The 25,265-nt window shown below is 42.2% G+C and overlaps 1 protein-coding gene across 2 annotated transcripts in view; it reads left to right on the top strand.

Annotated features, from left to right (window-relative positions):
• Positions 1–22,663, top strand: part of col11a1a (collagen, type XI, alpha 1a) — a 71,378-nt gene extending 48,715 nt beyond the window's left edge. For both annotated transcript variants that reach the window (XM_068710075.1, XM_068710074.1), the window contains exons 42-67: positions 954–1,061; positions 1,191–1,298; positions 2,977–3,030; positions 3,221–3,274; positions 3,490–3,597; positions 6,431–6,484; positions 6,565–6,618; positions 6,834–6,887; positions 7,404–7,457; positions 9,396–9,503; positions 9,882–9,935; positions 10,072–10,125; positions 11,097–11,150; positions 14,269–14,322; positions 15,589–15,696; positions 15,995–16,048; positions 16,290–16,343; positions 17,139–17,246; positions 18,061–18,114; positions 18,195–18,230; positions 18,315–18,368; positions 18,499–18,745; positions 19,332–19,444; positions 19,822–19,890; positions 20,841–21,074; positions 21,358–22,663. In XM_068710075.1, coding sequence (XP_068566176.1) covers positions 954–1,061; positions 1,191–1,298; positions 2,977–3,030; positions 3,221–3,274; positions 3,490–3,597; positions 6,431–6,484; positions 6,565–6,618; positions 6,834–6,887; positions 7,404–7,457; positions 9,396–9,503; positions 9,882–9,935; positions 10,072–10,125; positions 11,097–11,150; positions 14,269–14,322; positions 15,589–15,696; positions 15,995–16,048; positions 16,290–16,343; positions 17,139–17,246; positions 18,061–18,114; positions 18,195–18,230; positions 18,315–18,368; positions 18,499–18,745; positions 19,332–19,444; positions 19,822–19,890; positions 20,841–21,074; positions 21,358–21,504 — 2,250 coding nt within the window. In that variant the 3' untranslated portion in view covers positions 21,505–22,663. The remainder of the gene's footprint in view (positions 1–953; positions 1,062–1,190; positions 1,299–2,976; positions 3,031–3,220; positions 3,275–3,489; positions 3,598–6,430; positions 6,485–6,564; positions 6,619–6,833; positions 6,888–7,403; positions 7,458–9,395; positions 9,504–9,881; positions 9,936–10,071; positions 10,126–11,096; positions 11,151–14,268; positions 14,323–15,588; positions 15,697–15,994; positions 16,049–16,289; positions 16,344–17,138; positions 17,247–18,060; positions 18,115–18,194; positions 18,231–18,314; positions 18,369–18,498; positions 18,746–19,331; positions 19,445–19,821; positions 19,891–20,840; positions 21,075–21,357) is intronic.
• The last annotated feature ends 2,602 nt before the right edge of the window (positions 22,664–25,265 follow it).

Here is a 25,265-nt window from a genome sequence, read left to right as displayed (position 1 = left end):
ATTTCAAATATTAAAGTAACCTGCAGTGAACAAAAAACTTCAGTAGACTGTATGTCTACACACTTCACCTTATAAACCTTTACGGTTGCATAAGGTCTGAAGCTGTCCATGTTCTGTGAGATTATTCAGACGTATGGATGTTTACCAGCAGCAATAGTTTTCATTACTTATTCAGTGGTGATGATGAAGATGATAAGGACATTATGATAGATAGATTTAAGTGTTGCTTCTCGCTGTAGAGTAGAGATCAAAGGGTTCCACCAGCATTGAATTTGGATGTTTTCATGTTGAACATTAACATCTGTTGTATTTGCTCAGAATAGAAAAGCCTCCAACAATGATCATGGGACACCAAAATGTATCGGATAGCAGTAGCACTCATTATAAATTATAACAATACAAATATGTATTCGTCATTTTTTTAACATGGATGTAAACATGTGTGTATGTGTATCTAGAAAGACACCTTGAGTTAATTCAGTGCAGTAAAGATATAAAATATATCTCTTTCAACATCACCATAGATTTAGGTGAACACTAATTATGTATCTGAGCGCTGATACACAGCAGCGGCCTCTTTCATTCAGAACAGCATTTTCAGACGTCGGCTCTCTGAGAGCAGATGATGCTGGCTGCTTTCACAGAGCAGCTCTGCTTTAGTACAAATGCCACCTGTTACTGTGTGTTACTGCTGCTTCCTCAGGTTCTCTCTGAAAAGGTGTTTGTGTATGTGTGTGTGTGTGTGTGTGTGTTGATCCATTAGCAGTGGGACTCAGTGGGTCTTGCTTTGTAGATGTCTTAATGGCAGCGGTTATTGTTCAGCATACTCGGTTATATTTAGGTTCAGGCTAACACGACTCTGAAATATGTTTCCTTCTCTCCACAGCAAATAAAACATGACTTCTATCTTTTATTTTTCACTCACCATCTTCCTCTCCTTTTCACACTCACAGGGTTCTCCTGGTGAAAGAGGTTCTGCTGGCTCAGCTGGTCCAATAGGTCTATCTGGTAGACCTGGTCCTCAGGGTCCCCCAGGTCCCGCTGGAGAGAAGGGAGCACCTGTAAGTACTTTGTCTTCTTTGCTACAGTGGCCGACACGTTACATAAATGGTTTCTTTCTTCCTTTACCTTCAGTTCCGCTGGTTTCAGTTTTCTAAATATAATTCAAACAAATGTCTTTTCTCTTCTAGGGCGAGAAAGGACCTCAAGGTCCTGCTGGTCGTGATGGTGTCCAGGGTCCTGTTGGTCTGCCCGGGCCCGCTGGACCTCAGGGTCCACCTGGAGAGGATGGTGACAAGGTTAGTCATCCACACTTACCATCCCACCCTGTTGGCCCAGTTACAACTCCTTTTTCCAATTGCCAAACTGGGATGGATGGATCGGGACTGAACCAGATTGCCAATCAATCTTCCTCCCCATGTTCAGATTTAGTCCATCTGCATGCAAAATATGTCTTTCTTTCCATCACTGTTGCTTATCCATCTTCATAACCAAATGCAATTAGAGGAGATGTAAAAGTGAAAAACTGTTGCTTGTTCCACTTCCCGCAGTCATTGTTCCCCTTGAGCTTACTCTCAGGTTACTATCAGGTTACTGTCACGTTACTGTCAGGTTACTATCAGGTTACTATCAGGTTACTATCAGGTTACTATCAGGTTACTGTCAGGTTACTGTCAGGTTACTGTCAGGTTACTCTCAGGTTACTATCAGGTTACTGTCAGGTTACTCTCAGGTTACTATCAGGTTACTATCAGGTTACTGTCAGGTTACTGTCAGGTTACTCTCAGGTTACTATCAGGTTACTGTCAGGTTACTGTCAGGTATCTATCAGGTTACTATCAGGTTACTGTCAGGTTACTCTCAGGTTACTATCAGGTTACTATTAGGTTACTGTCAGGTTACTCTCAGGTTACTATCAGGTTACTGTCAGGTATCTATCAGGTTACTGTCAGGTTACTGCCAGGTATCTATCAGGTTACTATCAGGTTACTGTCAGGTTACTCTCAGGTTACTATCAGGTTACTATCAGGTTACTGTCACGTTACTGTCAGGTTACTATCAGGTTACTGTCAGGTATCTATCAGGTTACTGTCAGGTTACTATCAGGTTACTATCAGGTTACTGTCACGTTACTGTCAGGTTACTATCAGGTTACTGTCAGGTTACTGTCAGGTTACTCTCAGGTTACTATCAGGTTACTGTCAGGTTACTGTCAGGTATCTATCAGGTTACTGTCAGGTTACTATCAGGTTACTATCAGGTTACTGTCAGGTTACTGTCAGATATCTATCAGGTTACTGTCAGGTTACTATCAGGTTACTGTCAGGTTACTATCAGGTCATTATCAGGTTACTCTCAGGTTACTGTCAGGTTACTGTCAGGTTACTATCAGGTTTCTATCAGGTTACTGTCATGTTACTGTCAGGTTACTGTCAGGTTACTGTCATGTTACTGTCAGGTTACTGTCATGTTACTGTCAGGTTACTGTCAGGTTTCTATCAGGTTACTGTCACGTTACTGTCAGGTTACTATCAGGTTACTGTCATGTTACTGTCAGGTTACTGTCAGGTTACTGTCATGTTACTGTCAGGTTACTCTCAGGTTACTGTCAGGTTACTATCAGGTTACTGTCAGGTTACTGTCAGGTTACTATCAGGTTACTGTCAGGTTACTGTCAGGTTACTGTCAGGTTACTGTCATGTTACTGTCAGGTTACTGTCAGGTTACTGTCATGTTACTGTCAGGTTACTGTCAGGTTACTATCAGTCTCTTCAGAGGTTAACAATGCAACAGAGAGGACGTCACCATGTGTGTGCATCCATACTGTTACAGTACAAATGCAGATAATGGTGGTTTGTGTTCATGTTGGGTGAAGGTTGTCAATGATCTGCTGTTGATATTGAGAGAAGAAGTGAAGCAAAGCTGAGACGGATGTGTGTGTGTGTGTGTGTGTGTGTGTGTTTTTCTCTTTCCCAGGGAGAGGTTGGAGAGCCCGGTCAGAAAGGAAGCAAAGCCGACAAGGGAGAACAGGTACACGAAGTCCATTAATTTCTTACTTGTACATGCAGAGACATTCATTTAGGAGTTGCTGATGTTACTGTGAATATCTTCTTTTATTAACATTAACACCATTATAAAAACAACAGTCATCGTTTTTTTTTTTTTTTAAATCACAAAGCGATACTTTTACAATTGTGTTACTTTTCTTGTTTGTGTTCAGGGTCCTCCTGGACCAGCTGGTCTCCAAGGTCCCATAGGTGCCCCAGGTCCTGCTGTGAGTACAATTGTCCTAAAAGACTGTTGAATCAGATCTACATGGATCACATGTAGCGAATGCGTGACATCGATAGCACATCAGCTGCTGCTTATATCCTTGAAGCCGACGATGTTTTACTTTGTGAAGACCTATGTCACTGGTCCTTTCGTATTTGTGTCCTTGTATCGTTCTTCTCTATGAGACGTAAATTAATTTTAAAATGTGTTTAACAGGGAGCTGATGGAGAGCCTGGTCCCAGAGGTCAGCAGGGTATGTTTGGACAGAAGGGAGATGAAGGCTCCAGAGGTTTCCCTGGACCCCCTGGTCCCATCGGTCTGCAGGTTAGTACCATTCCCATAATCCAGTTTGTGTCATGTAAGCGGCTATCATACATAGCATGCTATGAGTCATTATAGAGTTCCTATATAGTTACTTTTATTTGTGTAAGTGTTCTGGGTACATTGAGGCCTTCAGTCAATGAAAATTAAACAATGAATTTACTGAATGAATTTCAATAGTTTCAGATGAGCATTAAAGGCATTGTGTTAAGACACACAGTAGGAACAGTGAGGCAGCACAATACATGACAAATGGAAGCCAGAACAAAAGAAAAAAAGAAGAACAGTTGCTTTTAGTGCCATGTTCAGTTATAAAGACTTTACTCTATTTAGACTATAATATGAGTCATGAGTCATGAATAGTTCTGCTATCAAGGTTTGGTGATGCTACTTGTTTCTGCTGAAGTTTCGTTCTAGAATGATATGAAACATTATTAGACAATGTCATTAGATAATGGATAATTGCATTTTGTTGTCCAGAGGGAAAGCTAGAATTTTGATACATTTAGTCTGAACTTTATACTTTCTGTTATATATCGTCCAACAAATACACAAATGTGGTAGAAGACATTGGCCAGGGGGGACATTGTACCCCTCTGACTCAGACCTGCTTCCACTGTACGTCCATTCTACCTTGACTGTTTGGTGTTAGCGTCTTGTAGCTGTCACAATAACTCCTCATTGTGGTATAAAAATATCCAGTCCTCTATGAGCGTCATCCCTTCATAAAGATCCTATTAAAAGAGACATTACCTGTTTAGCCATGTACAGATGGACAGATTGGCTCCTCAGGTGAGGATTACCTTAAATAGCACATATTCATTTTACATGCTTTGTTTTGTGGGTCAAGTTATGTTGACATACTAGGCCGTGCATTAGGTTTGTGCTATGAGAGACACATGACATGTCATGTGACGTGTTTCGAACTCTTAAGTAACATTGTTTCAACAGCATAAGAGAGTTTTAAGGACGTTCTTTTGCAATCGCATACTGTACAATAATCACCTGTAGCTAGGGGAGGAGGAGCTGATTAAGCATGCATAAGGCAATAAACCGAGATGACATGTGTTTTCATGTACTCACTCATTCTGCCTTTAGTAGCAGTAGCAGTGTCTAGTGAAGACATCGTAGGGATCAGGATCACTCAACTGCCGTTTTAAACTGTGTGACGTTCATTTCACATCATGCTACAGCTGCTCTCACCTTTATTCCGAGGAAACATCCACTCTAAATCACCACTTTAGAAAAAGGCTTTGTAATCTGTGATACATACAGCATTTAATGTTATTCCTAAGTGTGTGGTAAAGTAGACTCTACACATCCAAGGACACTGTCGGTAGCCAGACTGAAGATAAAAGGTAATATTAGGGTAAAAGAAACCCAGAATCTACTCAACAACCAGGTGTAATGATGTTCTGTATCACCAGGATAATAATTTAATGGGATAGGACATTCCCCTCCGTAGGAGCCTATTTGTTAGTAATTATCTTTTTTTATTCGTAATTAAGTCCTTAAGATAAACACGTTCAGAGTTTACTGCAGAGATTGGGGTCGTTGTCTTGATGAAATTACATAGACTATTACTCATCGTTCAGAGGTACTCTCCTATCTCCGCACGGTTGTATTCAATGGACTTTTAATTGGGAGTGATTCACTTCCCATCGCCATTCCATTAATTGTGTGGACTGACCTGCTCGATACTCAGTTCCTCATCGAGCACATTCACTATGCTGCATAATTAGTAGCACCGCTAATGATCTCAGACTGGAGGAGACCTTTATACAGATGAGGTTTCTCAGCACGGTAGGACTCAGCATGCAGCTACACACACTTTTTAACACCCACGGAAAATACTTGCAAATAAGGACATTTGCACACACACACACAAAGAGTCCGCTTATGCTGTAAGCGCGTGTTGAGGAATGCGTTCTTTGATCTCCTCCCTTGCAACCTTACGCCTTACACTGATGACAAGCTTCCCCTGAATCAAGAACAAACACACACACACACAGCATGCGAAGCAGAGTACGGCAATTTAATCACGGCAATTACCGGTAGAAATGTCAGCGATCAAGCGCACATACGAGGTCTTGACCACGCTGCTCATTTACCATGCATAAATGAGCTGGATCCATGTCTGCACCTCTGAGTTCAGATGAGGCTGTTACTGACTACAAAAGGGAAGGCAAACGGGAGAGGAGTCTCGTCTTACATGACAGGTTGCAGAACAAAAACATCTCCCCTTTGCCCGAGTATTCATAAGGAAGCTCAAACCCCGGTTGTGAGGAGATATCTGATACGCCATTGAGTTCTTCACTACCAGCTATTCTAGAGGAGAGACGCTGAGTCAGGCGTTCTTAATACGTGGCATACTTGCCCTACCACGTCTCGTACCTCATTCAAAGAGCAGTTTGAAATATTTGGTAGATTATCTATGGATAAGAACTGAAATGACTCCTTCGTGTTAGTTCTCTGTTTGTGCACACGATTAGCTGTTTTTAAAGCATGTGGTTCATCTGGTGGGAGACTTGTTCGTGACCTTGAACACTTTATTCAACAGAGTGGGACTAGACTGCACTTAAAGCATGTATTCAAGAGATTCATTAATGCATGTTCTGGCCCACAGATATATTTAATATGTCAGCTTCACTACATGTATCCAGCAGTCAAGTCAAATTGAAAAATGAAATCTCAAGCAGGAACAGCTGTTGTGAATGCATTTAACTGCACAAACAAATGTAAATCATGAAAAACACCATTGCTTATTCATTCAACATCACCTTGTGCTTTTAACATAATTATAATATAATTACTTCTTCACTTTGGTTTTCCTCAGGGGCTTCCTGGACCTCCTGGTGAGAAGGGAGAGAACGGTGATGTGGGCCCCATGGTGAGATACACATCTGCTTCTTGTAAGCACTCTTATAATAGTTTAATGCACTTTAGCAACACTGTGTTTCTTTTTTGCAGGGCCCTCCTGGTCCTCCTGGTCCCAGAGGTCCTCAGGGTCCTAGTGGAGCTGATGTACGTATGGCTAATTGATAACAATGTGTTGACACAAATCTAATAACCTGCATGTATTGAAAAGGACATGGTCAATGTAGGACTGTGACATGAAGTGGACTTCCTCTTTGGTGACTTTATCTCATTATCTTACATTGCAATGCCTGGACATCATCAGGCGTCCTCTCCCCAGGGGACGGAGGATGACTCATCTCTTTCTTTATTCCCCGCTGCAGGGTCCACAAGGTCCTCCAGGTGGTGTGGGCCCCATGGGATCCGTGGGTGAGAAGGTAAGAGTCACAACTCGGCACCCCAGGGTGTTCTGCCTGCCTGATGTGTTGTTGGGTATTAGGACTGAGAACCTGCTGGTCTAGCCCACTCCAGACCATCCAGCTGCCCCCATTTGTTACCACATGCAGTCCATTCACTTCATATGCCAAGGCTTTTTGTCTGAGTTAGTGCCTTGGCACTATTAATGTCTATTTCACGACGCTTCCAACAAGATTCGTGCATTTTACTGCCATTTGGCAGACGGCCGCACTATAAATGCTTAATGCTTTACCAGGCAGTTAAATGCTTCTGGAGTATGAAAACGAAGGACTACCAACTCTTTAAGGGGCACTTGTTCTACAGTAACTTTAACCCCCTTGTTTCAACTAGAGTTATAGACTTAGTTAAGCTACATGTCTGGCTATCATTAAGTGTTAGTATGTAAGAACTACTTTAGTAGAGTAGGTGGGACTTTTTTCAAATGCTGCATCTGAATTGTGAGGGTGAAGGCGTATCTGACATTTGTCTAACTGCAGGGTGAACAAGGTGAGGCCGGAAACCCAGGTCCATCTGGAGAGGCTGGAACCGGGGTAAGTGAGCTCTGATTTAGTCAAACTGAATGTGTTCCAGGAACATCTTGTGTTTGCATGTCCCACCACGAGTGTGTTTGTGTGTACAGTGCATCTTCTCAACACACATTGTTAACTTGTCAGTCTTTAGCATCCCACCCAGCCTTAGCAGGAACATTTGTAGGGCTCTACATGAAAACATTTTAAAATGAAGCTTGCAATGCGAGGTAGGTAACGATATAAGGAACATCAGCAGGAAAACAGTTTCTTAATGGATCGCTTTAGGCGAATATAGTGCAAAAGCCAATCTAAGAAGACGTTTTTTTCTTTAGTGACACTTTGTATTCATCACTGAAAGTAATTGCTCCTCACATTGAGGCTGGTGGTTCATCTCAGCATGGCTCTTCTGCTTTGCACCGCATGTCCACCTGGTCTGCCAAATTGAGTATCTTCCAGGACTCTTAAAACATAATTACCAAGAGGATACGCCATGGTGCTTCTGTCCTAAAGAGCAATCATTGCAGACACCATGAAGCAAGTTGGCATCAAAACACCAGACACCCACTCTGCTGAGCACAGCGTTTAGCTGTGATTTGCTCTGTTTTGATGGCTTAAAAGGTGCAGAAGTAAAGGACTGTTCAGTAAATCATCTGTAATACCTAACATTGAGATTGTTCTAGTGTACTATAGTGTTATAGTGAATGTCACATTTAATTTGAAAAGATTCTCAAGATTTCTTGTAAATTTTCCATATCCATATGCTTTCCCGTGTTACTGCCAGAGAGAGATTTATGACAATTTGATTAGCTTTTTTAGCATTTACCAAACAGCCGTCGTTGATGGCTCTATTAGCTCTGCTGCCTCGTTCATCATTATCGAGGTACAACAGCAGATTGAAAAGATGGCTCGTCTCCAGTGGGAGTGGCAGAGCAGCGTGATGACAAGCATTCATAATGTCCCCCGCTAGCTCCCATCACACTGCTGGTGTCATTGACATTTCCAAAGTCAGCGTGCAGCTTAAGCCCCTCATCAAAGGCTTCTGAAGCCTTTCCGCTATTCCTTTACAAGTGTTCCATTTAGTACTGATGGCATTGGGACAATACTACCTCAGTAATAACTCATTATTACAGTACAGTGTAGGCATCATGTTGTATTAGTTACTGCTAACAAAACTAATGGAATTGAGTTAAATATCCTTTACTTAATTAATGTAACTATTACTTCACTTTATTTTGTAAGGCACCATGTCAAATATTTAACAAAATTGCTGCAATAACATTTTTTATAATTGAATACGGCAAAAAGCTGATGTTCATCGTCATCTATCTTAAAACTGCACACAACACTGACCAACACTAGACAGACAGACATGAAACATGCATGAAGCCACATACATGCTGAATAAACAATAAGTGATAAAGAGTTTGTGTAGTAAAACATCAAACACAATCACTGTGATTAAGCCAGATGTTTAATGAGTCTTTGAAGTCGTACAGTAGAACAACTGCAGCTCGTTTTGTCATCCTGTTGGGAGTTTCCACCGAGTAGAACAGAAAAAGCTGACAGCCTGAAATAAGGGCAGCAAATGGGGACAAACAGGACAAACATTATGAAAATCATTGACGATTTTCCACCAAATCACATTACAGAGAATCTGCTGACTTCCTTTATGCCCCACAGTGAAGGTGCTTTATAATGTCACACGAGGCTGTAGAGGCACATTACCTTCATCTCTAAGAGCTCTTGGTGCTCATTCCACATCAGCACTGTTGACCATCCAGCGTTCTCTTCCTTTGTTACACACACTGAGCTCAGCTTTGGACCCAGTTGCTCCCAGCAGCATTTGTCCACATGTCAATTTTTATCCCCCGTTCAGTTCAATGCAGACTGTTATTGCTGCACCCTGTGATACTGCACTGACGCAATGAATGCCCCCACACCCACCCCCCATCACTATAGGGACCTAAAGGCGAGAGAGGAGAGAAAGGAGAGGCTGGCCCCCCTGGAGCTGCTGGGCCTGCGGGTGCCAAAGGACCACCTGGAGATGACGGGCCAAAGGGCAACCCTGTAAGTCCGCCAACTACTCTGAAAATCAATTTAAAAGAAATCTTTTCTGTCACTCCGTCTAACAGGCTTAAATCTACTGCTCTAAAGGAAATGTCCCCCACCGGCCGTTAGGCAGGCAATTTTATTCTAGCACATATTCAGGAACTTAAAAGCCTTTTTATTGAGGAGGATTATGTTTTATGCCTGTGTGGTAATGGCATGCAGTGACGCTTTTTCTCATGGATTTGCAACATCATCATTAAGTCCATCAAATTGCCTTCAACGGTTGTTACCGGGTACGCCAGGACTAAATCACGGTCTCAATGCCTATCCATGTCCTTAATACCTGTATCCTGTTTCTTTTGCTACACTGATGCATTTCATATCTCTCCATTAAAGGGACCTGTTGGATTCCCTGGAGACCCTGGTCCTCCTGGAGAGCCAGGTGTTGCTGTAAGTATGAAATAGGCTCATACACATTAAATGATTTTTGTATTGGGAATCATCCATGAATGAAAGTGTACGGTGGTTAAAGTAGAGGATCCATATTTCACGTGACAGACATTATCTAACCATCTCTCTCCTACAGGGCACTGATGGAGAATCGGGAGAGAAAGGAGACGACGGTGAAGCCGGTCAGCCGGTAAGTTGTTGTGTTTTCACATTATTTGGACGGAACAAATGACTGCATGACTATATATCATGTACGCTTTACAAACACCTAATAACATGTAATCAGCAGAACAATCAGCTACTTTTCACGAGTGAGTATGAATGTGTCTTGTTTACGTTTATTTTATATTACAGTAGTTTCATCAAAATGTTACCTGCAGTAACAGCTGTAACTACATGGAGTCAGTAAATGATTTACACTGCAGCGTTGTAAATCATTATATTTACTCCATACTCTGGGATGTAGGGGGAATGGACTTATCTGCTTTGCAGATCCATTAAGCTTGATTAGAAATAAAAGCCAAACAATAATGTGCTAGCCCTGTGCAGAGCGCAATTAATCACATCTCTTATTAACATTCATGAATGTAAATGAGCTGTTGCCATTGCCAAAGAATACCACAGAAAATATTTGATCAACTCCATGAATGTTGCATGTTTGAACTTTAAATGAATGAATGAATGTTTATGATTGCATGCTGAACATTGTGCTTAGAAGGTTCTTCATGTAATGGCTCAGTGTTCTTTGATCTGTTATTTGAATTTCCATGTATGTGTGTACTCAACCTATAAAACAGCTCAATAACTGCCAAATATTTACCAATGCAAATGATAAAAAATTGGTTTGATTGCTTGCAATTAACTCAGAGATAATTGCATGAGAGTGTGTCAGGAATCACAGCATGTATTATTTCAGGCAGTGCAGTGACTCATCCAACTTTTGGTTTTGGTTTACCTCTCTTGGACTATCCCGGGGTTGAATGTTCCCTAAATGTCAATATGCTCTGTGCGTTATTGTCCTTTTGGTAGACATAACGAGAGATTTAGTAAAGCATGCTGCTCTCTCATCAAAATTCATACCAGCTCACTCATTTGTTAATACAACTTGTTTTATTGTCTATAATGGCTTCATGCATCTCCCGTCTCCTTGCTTGTTTTCAGGGACCTCCAGGTCCATCAGGAGAAGCTGGCCCACCTGGACCACCTGGCAAGAGAGTAAGTCTGTGAGCATTAAAACTAAGAGCACTGCAGCATTTTATTTGTACGTCCCAAGACAGGCCAGTCTGATGGTCCCCCTTGTTGGCATTTCATCATTGAAGGAGTGAGCTGTTTTGATATGAAGTCTCTTGCTGACCAAAGCTGTTGTTGGTGTTAAAATCACGACTCAACAAGCCCTGTGAAATGTCTTAGCCCTGTTTTAAAACAGATGAAGGGAGTGTGCATCTGTTGGCATTGTTTTCTGGCTTCATAGCCAACAGACCGGTATCCCGCCTCGCTTTGCAACAACTCCTCCTCAACAACTCAATCTCGACAGTAAAGCAGGAGAGATTCATTTTCATTAAAAGAAGAGAGGGGAAACAAAGTGTGAGATTTAAGGGGTCAAGCCGTCGTGCTGTCTGCAAAGAAAGCTCCCTCAAAGCCTGTTGAGAAATGAATGGCAGGATGTGAAAATCATGAATCTTTTTTTTTTTCTCTTAGCAAGAAATTGAAAAGGCTTACCGAAAAATAGCAGGAAAAAAGAGCCACGGGTTCCAAACTCCTTGAAGAAAGCGAGAGAGATATAGCAAGTCTGACACATTATTGATCCACGGCTGCTTGACTGACAGTCAGAGCAAAACAAAGGCACAACATGGACGTGGTAAATGGTTATGAGAAGAGAAGCGTGGGCTTCAGCAGCGCCCACCAGAAACAGAATGGAATGAAACCTTAATGTGTCGATGGTGATGTGATTATCATCACGTTTGTTTGTACCAGAGGAGCCGGGTGTCTACTTCAAGAACTTGTTCAGGTTATGAATCCGATTCAAAGATTTTACCACATTGAAAGTTAACGTCTGTGACCGAAGTCACTCACTGCTCACTACATAGTGTAATGTATGGTGAGATTATTATATATGTTATTATATAAAGTGGACTCAAAGTACACACAAACGGACAAGTATTGTCCAAAAGAGTTTTTTCCATAGAACTCTATAATAATAATAATAATAATGATAATAATACATTTTATTTATGAAGATGGATAGTTTGAAGGGAGCAGTTAATGAGAGAGTGATTTTGGACACAGCAATGTTTCCTATCTAGTGTCCTGCAGTGTGAGGTGGAGATAAATGAGTGAAATATCAAAGCCAGTAAGCCACTCTTTGAATGCACACATCTGATGTGGAACATTAACATATTTCCAATATGATGTGGAGCTCAAAGTCCACATGAAAATGAGCAGCTATTCTCCTGGATTTGAAAGAAAAGTCACAATCTCAAGTGACTGAGTGCATTTCAAAGAAGGACATGTCATGCATTTTAAACCAGAGTTGATTGCTTTTTCTAATATGCCCAATGAAATTTACATTCTCGGTATTTAGCATGGTATCAGCATCTGCTGCACCAAATGGCCTAGGGATTATGGTAAGGAAAAGGGCTATTTTACCACTCATAGGTCTTTAATCGCTGAGAGAAAGAACGGGACCTAAGATGATCCCGGCTGCTACCCGACAGGTTGCTCCTTTGAATACATAATTGCACAGCAGGAGTTGTTTAGGATCTGTTGGCCGTTTTGTGTCTTCGCTGCATTTCGCCCGTAGAAAAGTGCAACAATCTTTAAATCTCCCCAGCTCAGCTTCTGATTCTGAATAAGTCCATTTAGCATAGCAGCACCTTTTATATTGATCTGCCTTAATACTGGATATGAATTCAACTCTGCTTCTTGAAAAAATAAATATCTAAAAGCTAATTACCTCATCTGGCTTTTGGGTGGTTAAGGTCACTCCTTAATTTTGTACCTTTCATCTGTTCTAAGACACTGGTAACAATGTTAAGCAATTAAGAACAGCAATAGAGTGCGTCTCATATGCCTGGTGCAAAAGGTGCTGCGGCAACCTGAACAGGATCAACACACGTACACGTTGACTCTAGCTGCTGTGTAGCGCACTACAATTGAAATGGCTCTTTGTGCTGATCAAGAGCCTGCCTCTGCCCCACCAGTAAGAGGCACACATCAGGAGAAGATGAAAGCTCCAAGCGCGGGGGCGAGCTCACGTCGTAGCCTCAGTCAATAGCACTCAGGCTTCCATCAGCTAAGATGAGAATGGAATTTGGATGGAGAGTGGTTTTGAAGAGGGACGACTGGAGGTGGAGTTGAAAGAAATCGTTGTGGGCCTGAGAGCTCCTGACCAGTCAGAACAGACGACCTGCCAACCCCGAGCGTGACTGAAGGAGGCTGTGTGTTTTCTGTGTGTGTTGGCACATTGCTACACTGCAAGATTGTATGTTTTTATGGGCAGACAAGTCCAAGTCACTCAAATAGATCTTGATCCCTGAAGTAGTGCAGATTCAAGGGCATCGGATTATCATCCGTCTGAAGGCAGCATCCTCCACGTGCTTATCAGGCAAGACAGTAGTGCAGTATGAAATCTAATGAAAATAAACTGAACTGCAGAGAGGCACCTGAGTTATTATTTGACATGTCCACCTTCATTGGACAGAGGACAGTGTAGATGGACAGAGAGACGTTGTGGTTCTACAGCATGGTGACCACTGGGCTACCAAAGCATGGCGACCACTGGGCTACCAAAGCATGGTGACCACTGGGGTACCAAAGCATGGTGACCACTGGGGTACGAAGCATGGTGACCACTGGGGTACCAAAGCATGGTGACCACTGGAGTACCAAAGCATGGTGACCACTGGGGTACCAAAGCATGGTGACCACTGGGGTACGAAGCATGGTGACCACTGGGGTACGAAGCATGGTGACCACTGGGGTACCAAAGCATGGTGACCACTGGGGTACAAAGGTGCTTCATTAGTGCTGATGATGTGTTTTACTTACTGATGTCTGAAATACTGTGGAAGGTCACCGATGAACATTCAATTTTGTTTTGTTTGTGTTGTACAGTTTGTATGTTTTGATGCTGTGTGTGTGTGTGTGTGTGTGTGTGTGTGTGTGTGTGTGTGTGTGTGTGTGTGTGTGTGTGTTGTGTGTGTGTGTTGTACAGTCTGTGTGTGTGTGTGTGTGTGTGTTGTACAATTTGTGTGTGTGTGTGTTGTGTGTGTGTTGTACAGTCTGTGTTGTGTTGTGTTGAAACTCTAAAGCAGTGTTCTGTCGTCTTCCTCAGGGACCTGCGGGCACTGCTGGTGCAGAGGGCAGACAAGGAGAGAAGGGTGCTAAGGTAACAAAATCAACTCGTCCTTCTCACAGTAGAGTCGTCTCAGAGTACACATTGTTCCTCTGTTTGAATTAAAAGCACAAAAAGAAGAAAGCAGAAGTAACTAAATATCCACCCGAGATTAGATGGAGGTTTATGGACGCAGACTATTTGCGTAGAACTATGATTCACTTGTTTCTTGCTTTGGACTGTGGCTTGATCTCAAGACTAAATAGCCAAGTGTTCAGAGTCATCGTGCTTTGAATACTCTGAATCAGACAAAATGAAGATTCTCTGAGTAACTCATTTGACACCAACCTCCTCCAACAGTGTCTAAATGTATACATGTGATCTGTTGCTTTGTGCATGAGCTGAATATAAATTACATTTAGTACAAAAACAGTTAAAAGTATATTACTATACTATAGTCATATAATAGTATAGTACTACTATGGTATGATAGTATTGTTAACTGCTTATATACTGCGTTTTCAGAAATACTTGCATTGAAAGAGTACCTTAATGAAATGGCCTTGAACGTGTGCGTATAGATCTGAATCTCAGCTGTGACTGTAATGATGTCCGTACAGCAGAGAGTTGCTGTAGGCCTGTACCTTGTAGAAGCCTTGCAGCTCAAACTTGATTTCTTGATTCCTTGAGCTCCGTCTAGTCTGTGCATATTGACGTTTCTCCGTCAGCCGTGGCAGACTCTGATCCTGAGGCCACTCTCATTTCATCATGACCGGAGAGCAAACACACAGCAGGATGCAGCACCGTCTATTGTTGTGCCTGTCCGGAACCTCATTTGATAACTCAGACTCTTGTTTACTTCACTTTACTGCACACTGCATTCTGTCTCAGCACAACGTAGCGCTATGAGCAGCCTGCAGCTGAATTCTGAATACTAGGATACCGAGATAGGCTCCAGAGAAGACCTGACATATCAAGTGTTCTCTATGTGGAACTCATTTTAGAAGTGTATTCTATACTACCAAACTGGACAAGTTATTCTATACATCTAGATGTTTGGAAAGAAGCAGACATACCAACCTCATGGCATCTACCTCTGGAGCGTTCTCTTTGTTCATTTGACTGGTTTCAAAGTTGTAATGTATCACAAAATGTCATTAATCACTAGATGTGTATTTCAGTGAACAACAGCTGCTTTGATACAAATACATTAAATTAATATGTCGTGTGCGCCACTTTCAGCCAGGACAATAAGCTTAAATTCCTAAATTGTCTTATATTTTTTAACCCGAGTCATGCTTTCAAAACGTTTGTATACAGGGTGAGGCAGGTTCCGAGGGTCCAGCGGGTAAAACCGGACCTGTTGGACCCCAGGGACCTTCAGGAAAGCCCGGTCCAGAGGGTCTGCGTGGAATCCCCGGTCCTGTCGTAAGTCTGAGCTACAACAGCCAACTTTCCCTGCGATGCACTGCATTTGCAGCTCCACTCTCAAACACACAAACACACACATACCCACAGTGTACACACATAAAAAGCTATGATGATAGACTTCATGGAATAATCAATGCACCCATTTGGCTTATACATTAGTTGTGCTTGTTTATTCTAGCACTCTTTTTCCCCTGTTTGGGCTATTAATCATCATGCTGAGCACAGCAAATCAATAGCAGGCCAGAGAAACTACAGGACGCTATAATGCTCACTGCAATTGAATGGCTTTTCACAGGGTGAACAAGGACTGCCTGGCTCCCCAGGACAAGATGGCCCACCTGGTCCCATGGTTAGTATGTATAAAAGCACTCTCTCCCTCTCTCCCTCTCTCCCTCTCTCCCTCTCTCCCTCTCTAAACAAAGAAAGCTGAACTGTCCCTAAAGTTCTATCCGTAGTACATGAAGGGATCGGTTTCTCTCTCTATAATTTATGATTTCCATGCCTCTTCTTTCTTTCTGTTTCATGTTTTTCTGTCCTCGTCCTCAGCACCCTGTCCTGTCTAACGTTTTTCTCCTGCTGTCGTTGTTTAGGGTCCTCCTGGTCTTCCTGGCCTGAAAGGTGACCCTGGGTCTAAAGGTGAAAAGGTGAGCAGAGCCTCTTTTCTTGTGTCTGACTGCAAGCTCTTTCATTTTCCTCCTTGGAATAGGCTGGAAGACAAACATGAAAGCAGTGAAGGGAACCTGGGGATTGTGATCTGGGTTCAGACTCCAGTCAGGGCTGCCCACCACGAGACAAAGCTTCCACGGCTGCAATTGATCAAAAGCAAGACATCTTTTAGAATTACAGAGCGGCGTTTATAATAGTGCATATGTTAACATTTAGGGAACAGAATTAGTTTTTTCCATCGCTGCTGTTAGAGAGAAACTCTCCATAGGATTGAATATGCAGCTAAACGTGATGTATCACTCTAATCGGTCTAATCTTGCTCTTTTCTTCGCTGCCACTGTCAAATTTGCTGGTGAAATATAACTACAAAGGATATTCAGACAGCACACATTACTCTATCTAAATTGCCTCCCGCACATGACGTGATGGCTTGAGAGAGAGCAGTTTAAAAGCACACAATAGACACATCGTGTCGAGAGTTGTGCGTTTTTGATGCTGTCAAATCATTGGCTCTGGAGATAGGGCTTGCCTATTTCAAAGTCTTCATCTTTGTGTTGTGAATTGTTTGTGAGTATTTTGTGTTTCTCTTTCAGTTGAGACATTTCAATTATACAGCCTGAGGATTTGTATTGTAATGAAACGTCACTCTTCTCAGCCTCCCGTGTGCGTCGCAGCTTTTAGAAGAAAAGCATTGGAGAGTCAGACGTGTAGGCTTTAAAGTTCAAGGAGACTGAGGGGCATCGCTGTTTTCTTTAACTGTTCTTGTCCTACAGGGTCATCCAGGTTTGATTGGCCTGATCGGACCCCCTGGTGAGCAAGGAGAGAAGGGAGACCGAGGTTTGCCCGGGCCCCAAGGTTCTCCCGGTGGGAAAGGCGACGGTGTAAGTAATTGATACGCTCCGTTTGCCCTCCACCTCCTGCCCCTCCACTGTTGCCAAAGGTCTTACCACAGCCACTGAAGAAGCAATGCAGTGCAGAGCAAACACCGTGTTGGTTCTGGCTTTTTACACTTTGGATTATTCGTTCATATTGCTCAAAGCGTGCGTTAACAATATTAACAAGACGTTGAGGCATCTCGTTTGAATAACACAGATTTTAATTTGAAAACTTCCACCCATTGTGATCCATGTCTGTGTGCCCGCTGTGATAATATACCTGCATTGTGGAAAACACAAAAGAAAGAGTTTCATTCAAATTCAGATATTTCTCCTGCAGTAAAGCAGGAGTCAGTGCTGACTCGATACACGACTCATGACGGCTTTCGTCCATTTGAAATAAACACAACGACTGAATGCTGTCCTGCTGAGGCCCTAGTGGTTTAAGATGATGGGTTAGATTAAGTATCTGGACATTAAGCCTAATGAAATCATAACGTCCCCTTTCCTCAGAGCTCAAGGGCTTCAAAGAGGTTTTCACTCAGTTTACCGTTTCTATTGTAATGACTGAAAACAGGCCTCATATTGTTTGTCTTTATTTCCTGAGAGCCATATCGTTGTGAATTGTTGGGTTCAAAGAAATGGTGTGTCACAGGCACAGTGTCTATAAAATAAAGACGTTCATATGAAAGCTCATTATTAAGCTCATAAATTATACATATATCTGCTCCTTTTCACTCTTGCAAGCCTCACAATAACACTTTTGTCTCCTATGACTTTTGATATTTATCTGACTTACTGTCATCTCATCCTCTCACAGGGTATCAGTGGATCCTCCGGTCCTCTCGGTCCCCCGGGTCCCCCTGGTCTGCCTGTAAGTCTTTTACTGATTCACTCATTCATTCAGGTTCTACACTGATGATAACATGTCTTATTGTGTCCTATCTCGTGCAGGGTCCTCAAGGTCCCAAAGGATCCAAGGGCACAAGTGTGAGTACTCTCAGAGTAGTTGACGGTACTTTGCCGCTGTGTGATTGTCAGCTTTGTCTGAGGTGACGTGTTTCTGTGTCTCAGGGGCCTGCTGGTACAAAAGGAGACACTGGTTCAATCGGTCCTCCTGGTCCTCCTGTGAGTATTAAAGACTGCTGCCTACTTTACCACTAAGTTAAAAGGGTCACAGTGCTGTAGCATTGCACAACACCTATGGTCATTCTTTTGGCATGAAATCTTAATCAGCCTTTCCCACCACACCGTTCAGGGCCCACCAGGTGAAGTCATCCAGCCCCTGCCCATCCAGTCCCCCAAGAAGACCAAGCGCTCCAGTGACATGCAGTCAGACGCAGCCGCTGCAATCATGGACTACGGCGAGGGCATGGAAGACATCTTCGGCTCCCTCAACAACCTCAAACAGGACATCGAACGCATGAAATACCCCATGGGCACGCAAAACAACCCCGCCAGGACATGCAAAGATCTGCAGCTCTGCCACCCAGAGTTCCCTGATGGTAAGCTCGATATAAGCAGGAGTGTTTGACGTAAAAGTGAAGAGACGCTGAAAGAGAATGTTAAATAAAAACACAGCCCCCTTGTCAGTGAAATCACAAAGTCAGGCTGCAGCAGAGCGTCGTGTCCCTCTGTGATTGAAGCACTAGAGAGACGCCTGCTTCTCTGACTGATGCTCAAGTGAAAAAATTAACTTTTGGGTTGAAAACAGTGATGAACTCTGCTCAGAGGAGACTGGACTCATCAGTGTCTTTTGGTTTGTCTGTTTTGGTAAATTTGTGCCTACTGTTTGCAGATTGATGAAGTAGTTTGACCTCACTTTTCTCAGTACCATTAAGGGCGATCAACATGCAAAGTGGATGAGTGAGACTGGATGTTTAGTTGCACATAAATGATACGCTGCTTCAGGCACGATCACGTTGCATCTAGCTGTGAATGAGTCTTAACAATGAGCAGTAAATTACTTTATAGCACAATTTCAAATAGGATCAAAAAATTCTAGCATACTTAATTCTGAAAAGTATCTTTAATCCATTTTCTGTGGCCGCTAGCAGAACAGGGTGTTTGAGTGTGCTTGGTTCTCCGTAGGCGAATACTGGATCGATCCGAACCAAGGCTGCTCCGGGGATTCCTTCAAAGTCTACTGTAACTTCACCGCCGGGGGCGAAACCTGCATCCACCCAGATAAGAAGTCCAATGGAGTAAGTGACTTTGGATTTGTACCCACAAGATTCATAATGTTTCTAATCATCACTTCTGATCAAATATTAAGCTGTCGTGTTGAACCGACAAACGGCGCAGCACGAGACGTTTGATTTACTTCAGGGATAATCGTGTTCAGATTTGATGTTCAAAACCACCAAAAGGCCAATACTGCAGAGTGATTTTAGAGTGAAAATTGTGAAAACAATATTTCAAAGATATTACAAACACATACAGGTTTATCTTCTGCTCCCAGATGACTAACTCTGATGCTACCCTTTAGGCTCAGCTTTGATTTTAATGTTCACATCATAATTCACAACAAAACATAAAGCCCATGATAATGTCTATTAATCTGCCTCGTCTGGTTCTCCAGGTCAGAATATCTTCATGGCCCAAGGAAGTCCCTGGGACGTGGTTCAGTGAATTTAAGCGTGGTAAAATAGTAAGTGTGTTCTTCTTCTTCTTTCATCCGTCTCCTTCACTTTACCACTCAACGCTAAACTAAACGGATCGCTCCCTCTCTGCTATGTACAGTACCTGTGCAGGGACACTGCAAAACGGAGCTGCTAATAGACTCAAATAGCAGCACCACCCATGAAATTGAGAGGCAGTGACCCAAACTTGCTTCCCATAAAGAACTCCCAAACTGCCGAATGGTTAGAGTGTGTCCATATTTTAGGAAAAGCCAGAGCGGAGAGCATGCATCGATTTAGTTGAAATAATCTACATCCTTTTGAACCAGTGCCTAATTTTCAGTTATTGTCATTACAACTCATTACAATTCTTGGGCTGTTCTACTTAAAGAAGAGCGCATCAATAAAACATTAGAGGGTTGAAGCCTCAGCGGCTCAACGTTCCTCAGACCTCGCTCTGCCCTTCAACAGTTCAACATCAGCTGGTTCTTGTAGTCACAAATGAAAGACAGAAGTTTGCCCCGCTCCATCAAACATGTCACACTGCTGTACTTCACCAGAGAGAAGACTTTAAACGACTGACTGTGACAGAACACAGTGTGCACATTCAGACCAGGTTCACACACAGCTAGTGTTCAGTCAGAGTCACGTGACCGCTCGTTACTCTAGATTCAAGCTTCAGTAACAGAGATAACAAAGTGACATTTATTGAACTGAGACTGAGAGTATACTGATGCTGTGTGGACATTTGCTCCGATCGTTTTCGGAGCTTTGAGAGCATTGTAGTACTTTGTCCACAAAGGTATTTTGTTATTATTATGATTATTATTATTAGTAATAACACTAGTATTACCTTTTCTCCATATTTGTATTGCTTGTGTTTTTTAATTCAAATGAATGAATCCAACTGTTGAGTACAAAGTGTGGACTTGTGTTTGCTTCTTTCCCTTGACCTCTCTCTCTCTTTGCCCACCAACAGTTTTCCTATGTGGACGCGGATGGAAGCTCAATAAACATGGTGCAGATGACCTTCCTCAGACTACTGACAGCCTCTGCCAGGCAGAACTTCACCTACAGCTGCCACCAGTCCGTGGCGTGGCACGACGCCGCCGGCGACAGCTACGACAAGGGGCTGCGCTTCCTGGGCGCCAACGACGAGGAGATGTCCTACGACAACAACCCTTACATCAAGGCCCTCTCTGACGGCTGTGCGGTAAGCCCGAGCTCCATTCTTCCTGAAACGGATTCACATTAGCGGTGAAGGAAGAGCGAGAAGCTGTTATTGTAGCCGATGACAGCTGATGCCTTCGAAAAGCCCGACTCTTCTCAGACACACATCAGCAATGTTTTCCCAGTAGCTCAGGTGGAAAGGAGGTGGAGTGACCAATGATCAGTCTGAACACAGACAAAGGTTGTGTGCAGTTAGAAACATGTGACAGCATGTGTGCTTTTGGATTTGCATGTCTAACGGTTCCTCTGTGTCTCTCTTGTTGCAGACGAGGAAGGGCTACGGAAAGACTGTGATGGAGATTAATACTCCCAAAATCGACCAGGTTCCCATCATCGATGTCATGTTGACTGACTTTGGGGACCCTAACCAGAAGTTTGGGTTTGAAGTTGGGCCCATCTGCTTCCTTGGCTAAATACAAATGAAAAAAACAAAAAAGGACTTGATGGGGCCAGCAAAGAAAGTCAAGTTGAGACGTTTTGGGTACCACCAAACCCCATTTCTAGCCCCCCACCCTTTTCTATGCCACATGCAAGTTTTGAATAAGAGATGGTGTAGCAAACATGTCTTTCCATGTATGTACGTGTAACCCAGGAAAATACTTGTTGCCCTTGTAGGGCTCGAACCACATGACTTAACCACGTTATGGAGCAAAGGTGAAGGACATTAAACGCGTGGCAGAGGAGGGTGAATCAGAGGTAACCGAGAGGAGGTCAGGCGACATAAGTGGGAACGGACCTCCTCTCTGGTTCTCCAGGTGCTGTATGAAAACGACTACAATGGTGCTTGTTCAAAACACACTAAAATATAAAGAGGTGCTAAGAAAGAAGGTGTATTTTGATAATTATAAAAAAAAAAACTGTAATTATTATTTTGTACAATACTGTTATTTCTGAATCCACTTTCAAAACTTGCATGTGTATCAGATTCTGCTTCCGGCTCTTTAATTTCAACGTTGGTTCAAAGATATACAGTGTAAGTTAAAGACATCATCCGATCAGATATATTTATCATGATATTTTTTGTTCAACACGTACTGTGTATTTGTCATAAAGCAAATAAAGTGAGCATTCAAACAATTCTCTATTGCTAAATTAGACTGTATTCCCTTTGTATATATTGATAGTCCAAAGCTTGAGGTTATTTGCTGTTTTGCCGTTGTGACCGTAGGTGAAACAGCTGGAAGTATCACACCAGCACGTACACGGCAACATCTCCCACTAATGTTGTGATCCTGTGCTAGTAGGAAGCAATCACGGCATTCATTTTTCCTTTTATTTAATTCTATTTGTTGTTTATTTTTCTGACAGGCTTTTTATTTTGGTTGTATACCTCAAACTTTCTTGATAACCTGTACGATGCAAGGATGTTATGCCCTGTATATACCTTGGTTACGCAATTAAGTTTATATATTTGGGTGGGGATTTTTTTTAAAGAGAGAAATACGTTAACTGTTAGACATCCACTGTTCAAATCCTTCTGTGAATGCAATGAGAAGCCCTTTAGGTGACCCATTTTTTGTAACTACAATGAGAAAATGTTTTAATGTGCTTTTTATAGTTCATTTAAATATTAAAAACTGGATTCTAAACAACGGTGAAGTGAGTGTCTCAGTGGTTTGTGTAAGGTGACTGGAGTAGATCTACTGAGCATGTCAAACGCTTTAATCAAGGATCTGTTCCTTCGACTCAGACTCTGGGCTGGTGAGATGTTCCATCTCTCTGGAACCCAATAAAGAACCATTTCACATTAGCTTCCTCTCATTCTGAGTACATGGATGGAAACGTGAATAAAACGTCTCCTTTTGTTTGTCATAGAAAAGATGAAGAGAAGACTCCTTATTTAAATGCTCCTATACGTTCATATCTCCATGTGCTTCTAGAAGGGATGGCTGTGGACTAGAGTTCACTCTCTGAGCGTAACAAGAAGCACACACACAAAGCCTTTAATGCCAGTGAATATGTTTTTTATTCAGATATAAAGGCGTACTATACAGAAGGAAGGAAAGATTTCTTCAGAGTTGGAAGGTGTTTTTAGCATAATAATCTATGTGTGACAAATGGTAATTATTTTCTATGACAAAAACCTTTCCTACCAAATCTGAATTTCAATTTGACTGCAGAGCGATGTGGGATTTGTCCTCGTCACCTTTAAATTACCTGTGAGTGTTTCGATTGTTTCCCCAAAGACAAACAGCATGTGTGACTTCTGAGTGAGGAAATTGGGAAATCGCGTCTAACAAAAAGAGTTGATGTCTGCGGCAAAGCACAGGAAGGGAGCCTCGTTGTCACACATGCACTCCATGTCGTGTGATCACATGACACCACTCCCATCTGACCAGGACCTACGTCTCAGCGTAAAGACTACAACTGCTAACTACACCCAGCCTGGCTCTGTCTGAAGGTGAGAGGTAAAACTAGTCCACGCGGCCTCTGTCGTGAAGCAAACTGTTCTTTTTGCTTTTCAGTTTCTGTACGAATCAAACAGGCAGAAGGCAGATTTTGTTTCCCTCCGTGATGCTACGCTAAGCTAACCAGCTGCTGTAGCTTCACAGGCCTGTTCAGTGAACAGACAGGCAATTGGTTTTAATCTTTCATCCAACTCTCTGCAAGAAAGTGAAGAAGTGAATTTACTGAAATGTCAAACGACTGCTTGAAGTTTTCATCTCAGCTCCTTTATCTTCAAGAGTTCTTTGGATTCATCCTGAGTGTCCACCGTGTTTCTGATTATGAATGTTTTACACCTGTGCTGGTCGTTACACCCCGATCGCTGCAATCCTGCAACTCCTCGTCTCTCCTTGAAATGACGGGGGGGGGGGGGGAGAACAGACCTGATTAGTATTCAGTCCTCCTGAGGCTCCTGGGAAGAAACGTAAGCGATGGGCTGTGTCACCTCAAAGGATTGACCACCGCTAAACGTTTTATTTTCTCCTCCAAGAGTGCAAAAGAAATCCACATAATAACAACTGACAAGTCTGTGCTGAGCAGAAGGAATGGACTTTGGAATCTCCTTTTATCTTTCTTTCTTTGGAGAAACGACCAAAGAGAATACTCATGTAGAACCGAACGCAGAGAAAACAATCAAAAGAACATCCCCGTGGCTTCAGAGGAGGACTCAGCCCTCACTCATGTTACTCTACAACAAGCTTCTGAGTAAACACTGTGTTTGTCTCTGAAGATTACAGTACTTGTGTCCTTAATGGTTCTTTTTACATATTCAGGACAGACAATTCATTTAAATGAAGTAATCAAAGTTGTTGTGAAAGATCACAGTAATAATCTGCTACATTATCATATAAATAAGTGTCAGCACGGAGGACGAGATTTTATACCATTCTGGATTGTTTAGAATAAATAAAGCAAGAAGAGAAGACGAAGAAGAAGAAGAAGAAGAAGAAGAAGAAGAAGAAGAAGAAGAAGAAGAAGAAGAAGCAGAAGAAGCCACGGCTGAACAGACAAAGATATCAACTTAAAGAATTCTCTTCTTTATTAATTGTGAACCAGTGTAAATACACATCAAACCACCGTTTGACTGACTGGAGATTGCTCAGAAGTATGATGCATAAACACTAAACAAAAGCCTGTTAACAACAAATGTGAAAGATAGGCTTCTTCAAAGACGCCGCATTAAAATGTCAAGAGGCAAACAGCCATGTTAAATCTAGCTCTGTGTCTCCGGTAGCTGTCTTATTGTATCCGGTCTTCAATGGCTCCCATCCAGATCACAGTGAGCCTGACAGTTAGTCCAAACCTGACACCAACACACTTAGGGTTGTACATGTGACCTTATCGGCCCTTAGTGTGTAGGTCAAAATGTGTCTGATGTTGACATAAGAACAGGTGAGCTACAAACATGACTACTGAGAAAAACTAAATATATCTTTTATATATATATATATATATATATATATACATATATATATATATATATATATATATATATATATATGTATATATATATATATATATATATATATATACATATATATATATATATATACATATGTAAAGTTCAGAGTTCTTTGTTGATGTGTGGCTGCTTTTGGTGGTAAAACAGGTTAATAATTCACACTCTGCAGAAAGAGGCTTTTTTGTCTTCTTGGGTCTATTTTCTGTTGCCACTGTGGTTTGTTATGTACAGTAGGTAGTGGTGAGATCACATTTCTACATATCTGAC

This window comes from Cebidichthys violaceus, unplaced genomic scaffold (genome assembly GCF_023349555.1).
Source record: "Cebidichthys violaceus isolate CVI_PGR_0920_01 unplaced genomic scaffold, fCebVio1.0.p SCAF_15, whole genome shotgun sequence".
NCBI classification, from domain to species: Eukaryota; Metazoa; Chordata; class Actinopteri; order Perciformes; family Stichaeidae; genus Cebidichthys; species Cebidichthys violaceus.
Note: the sequence above shows the minus strand (reverse complement) of the source record. Positions and strands in the feature narration are given on the sequence as shown.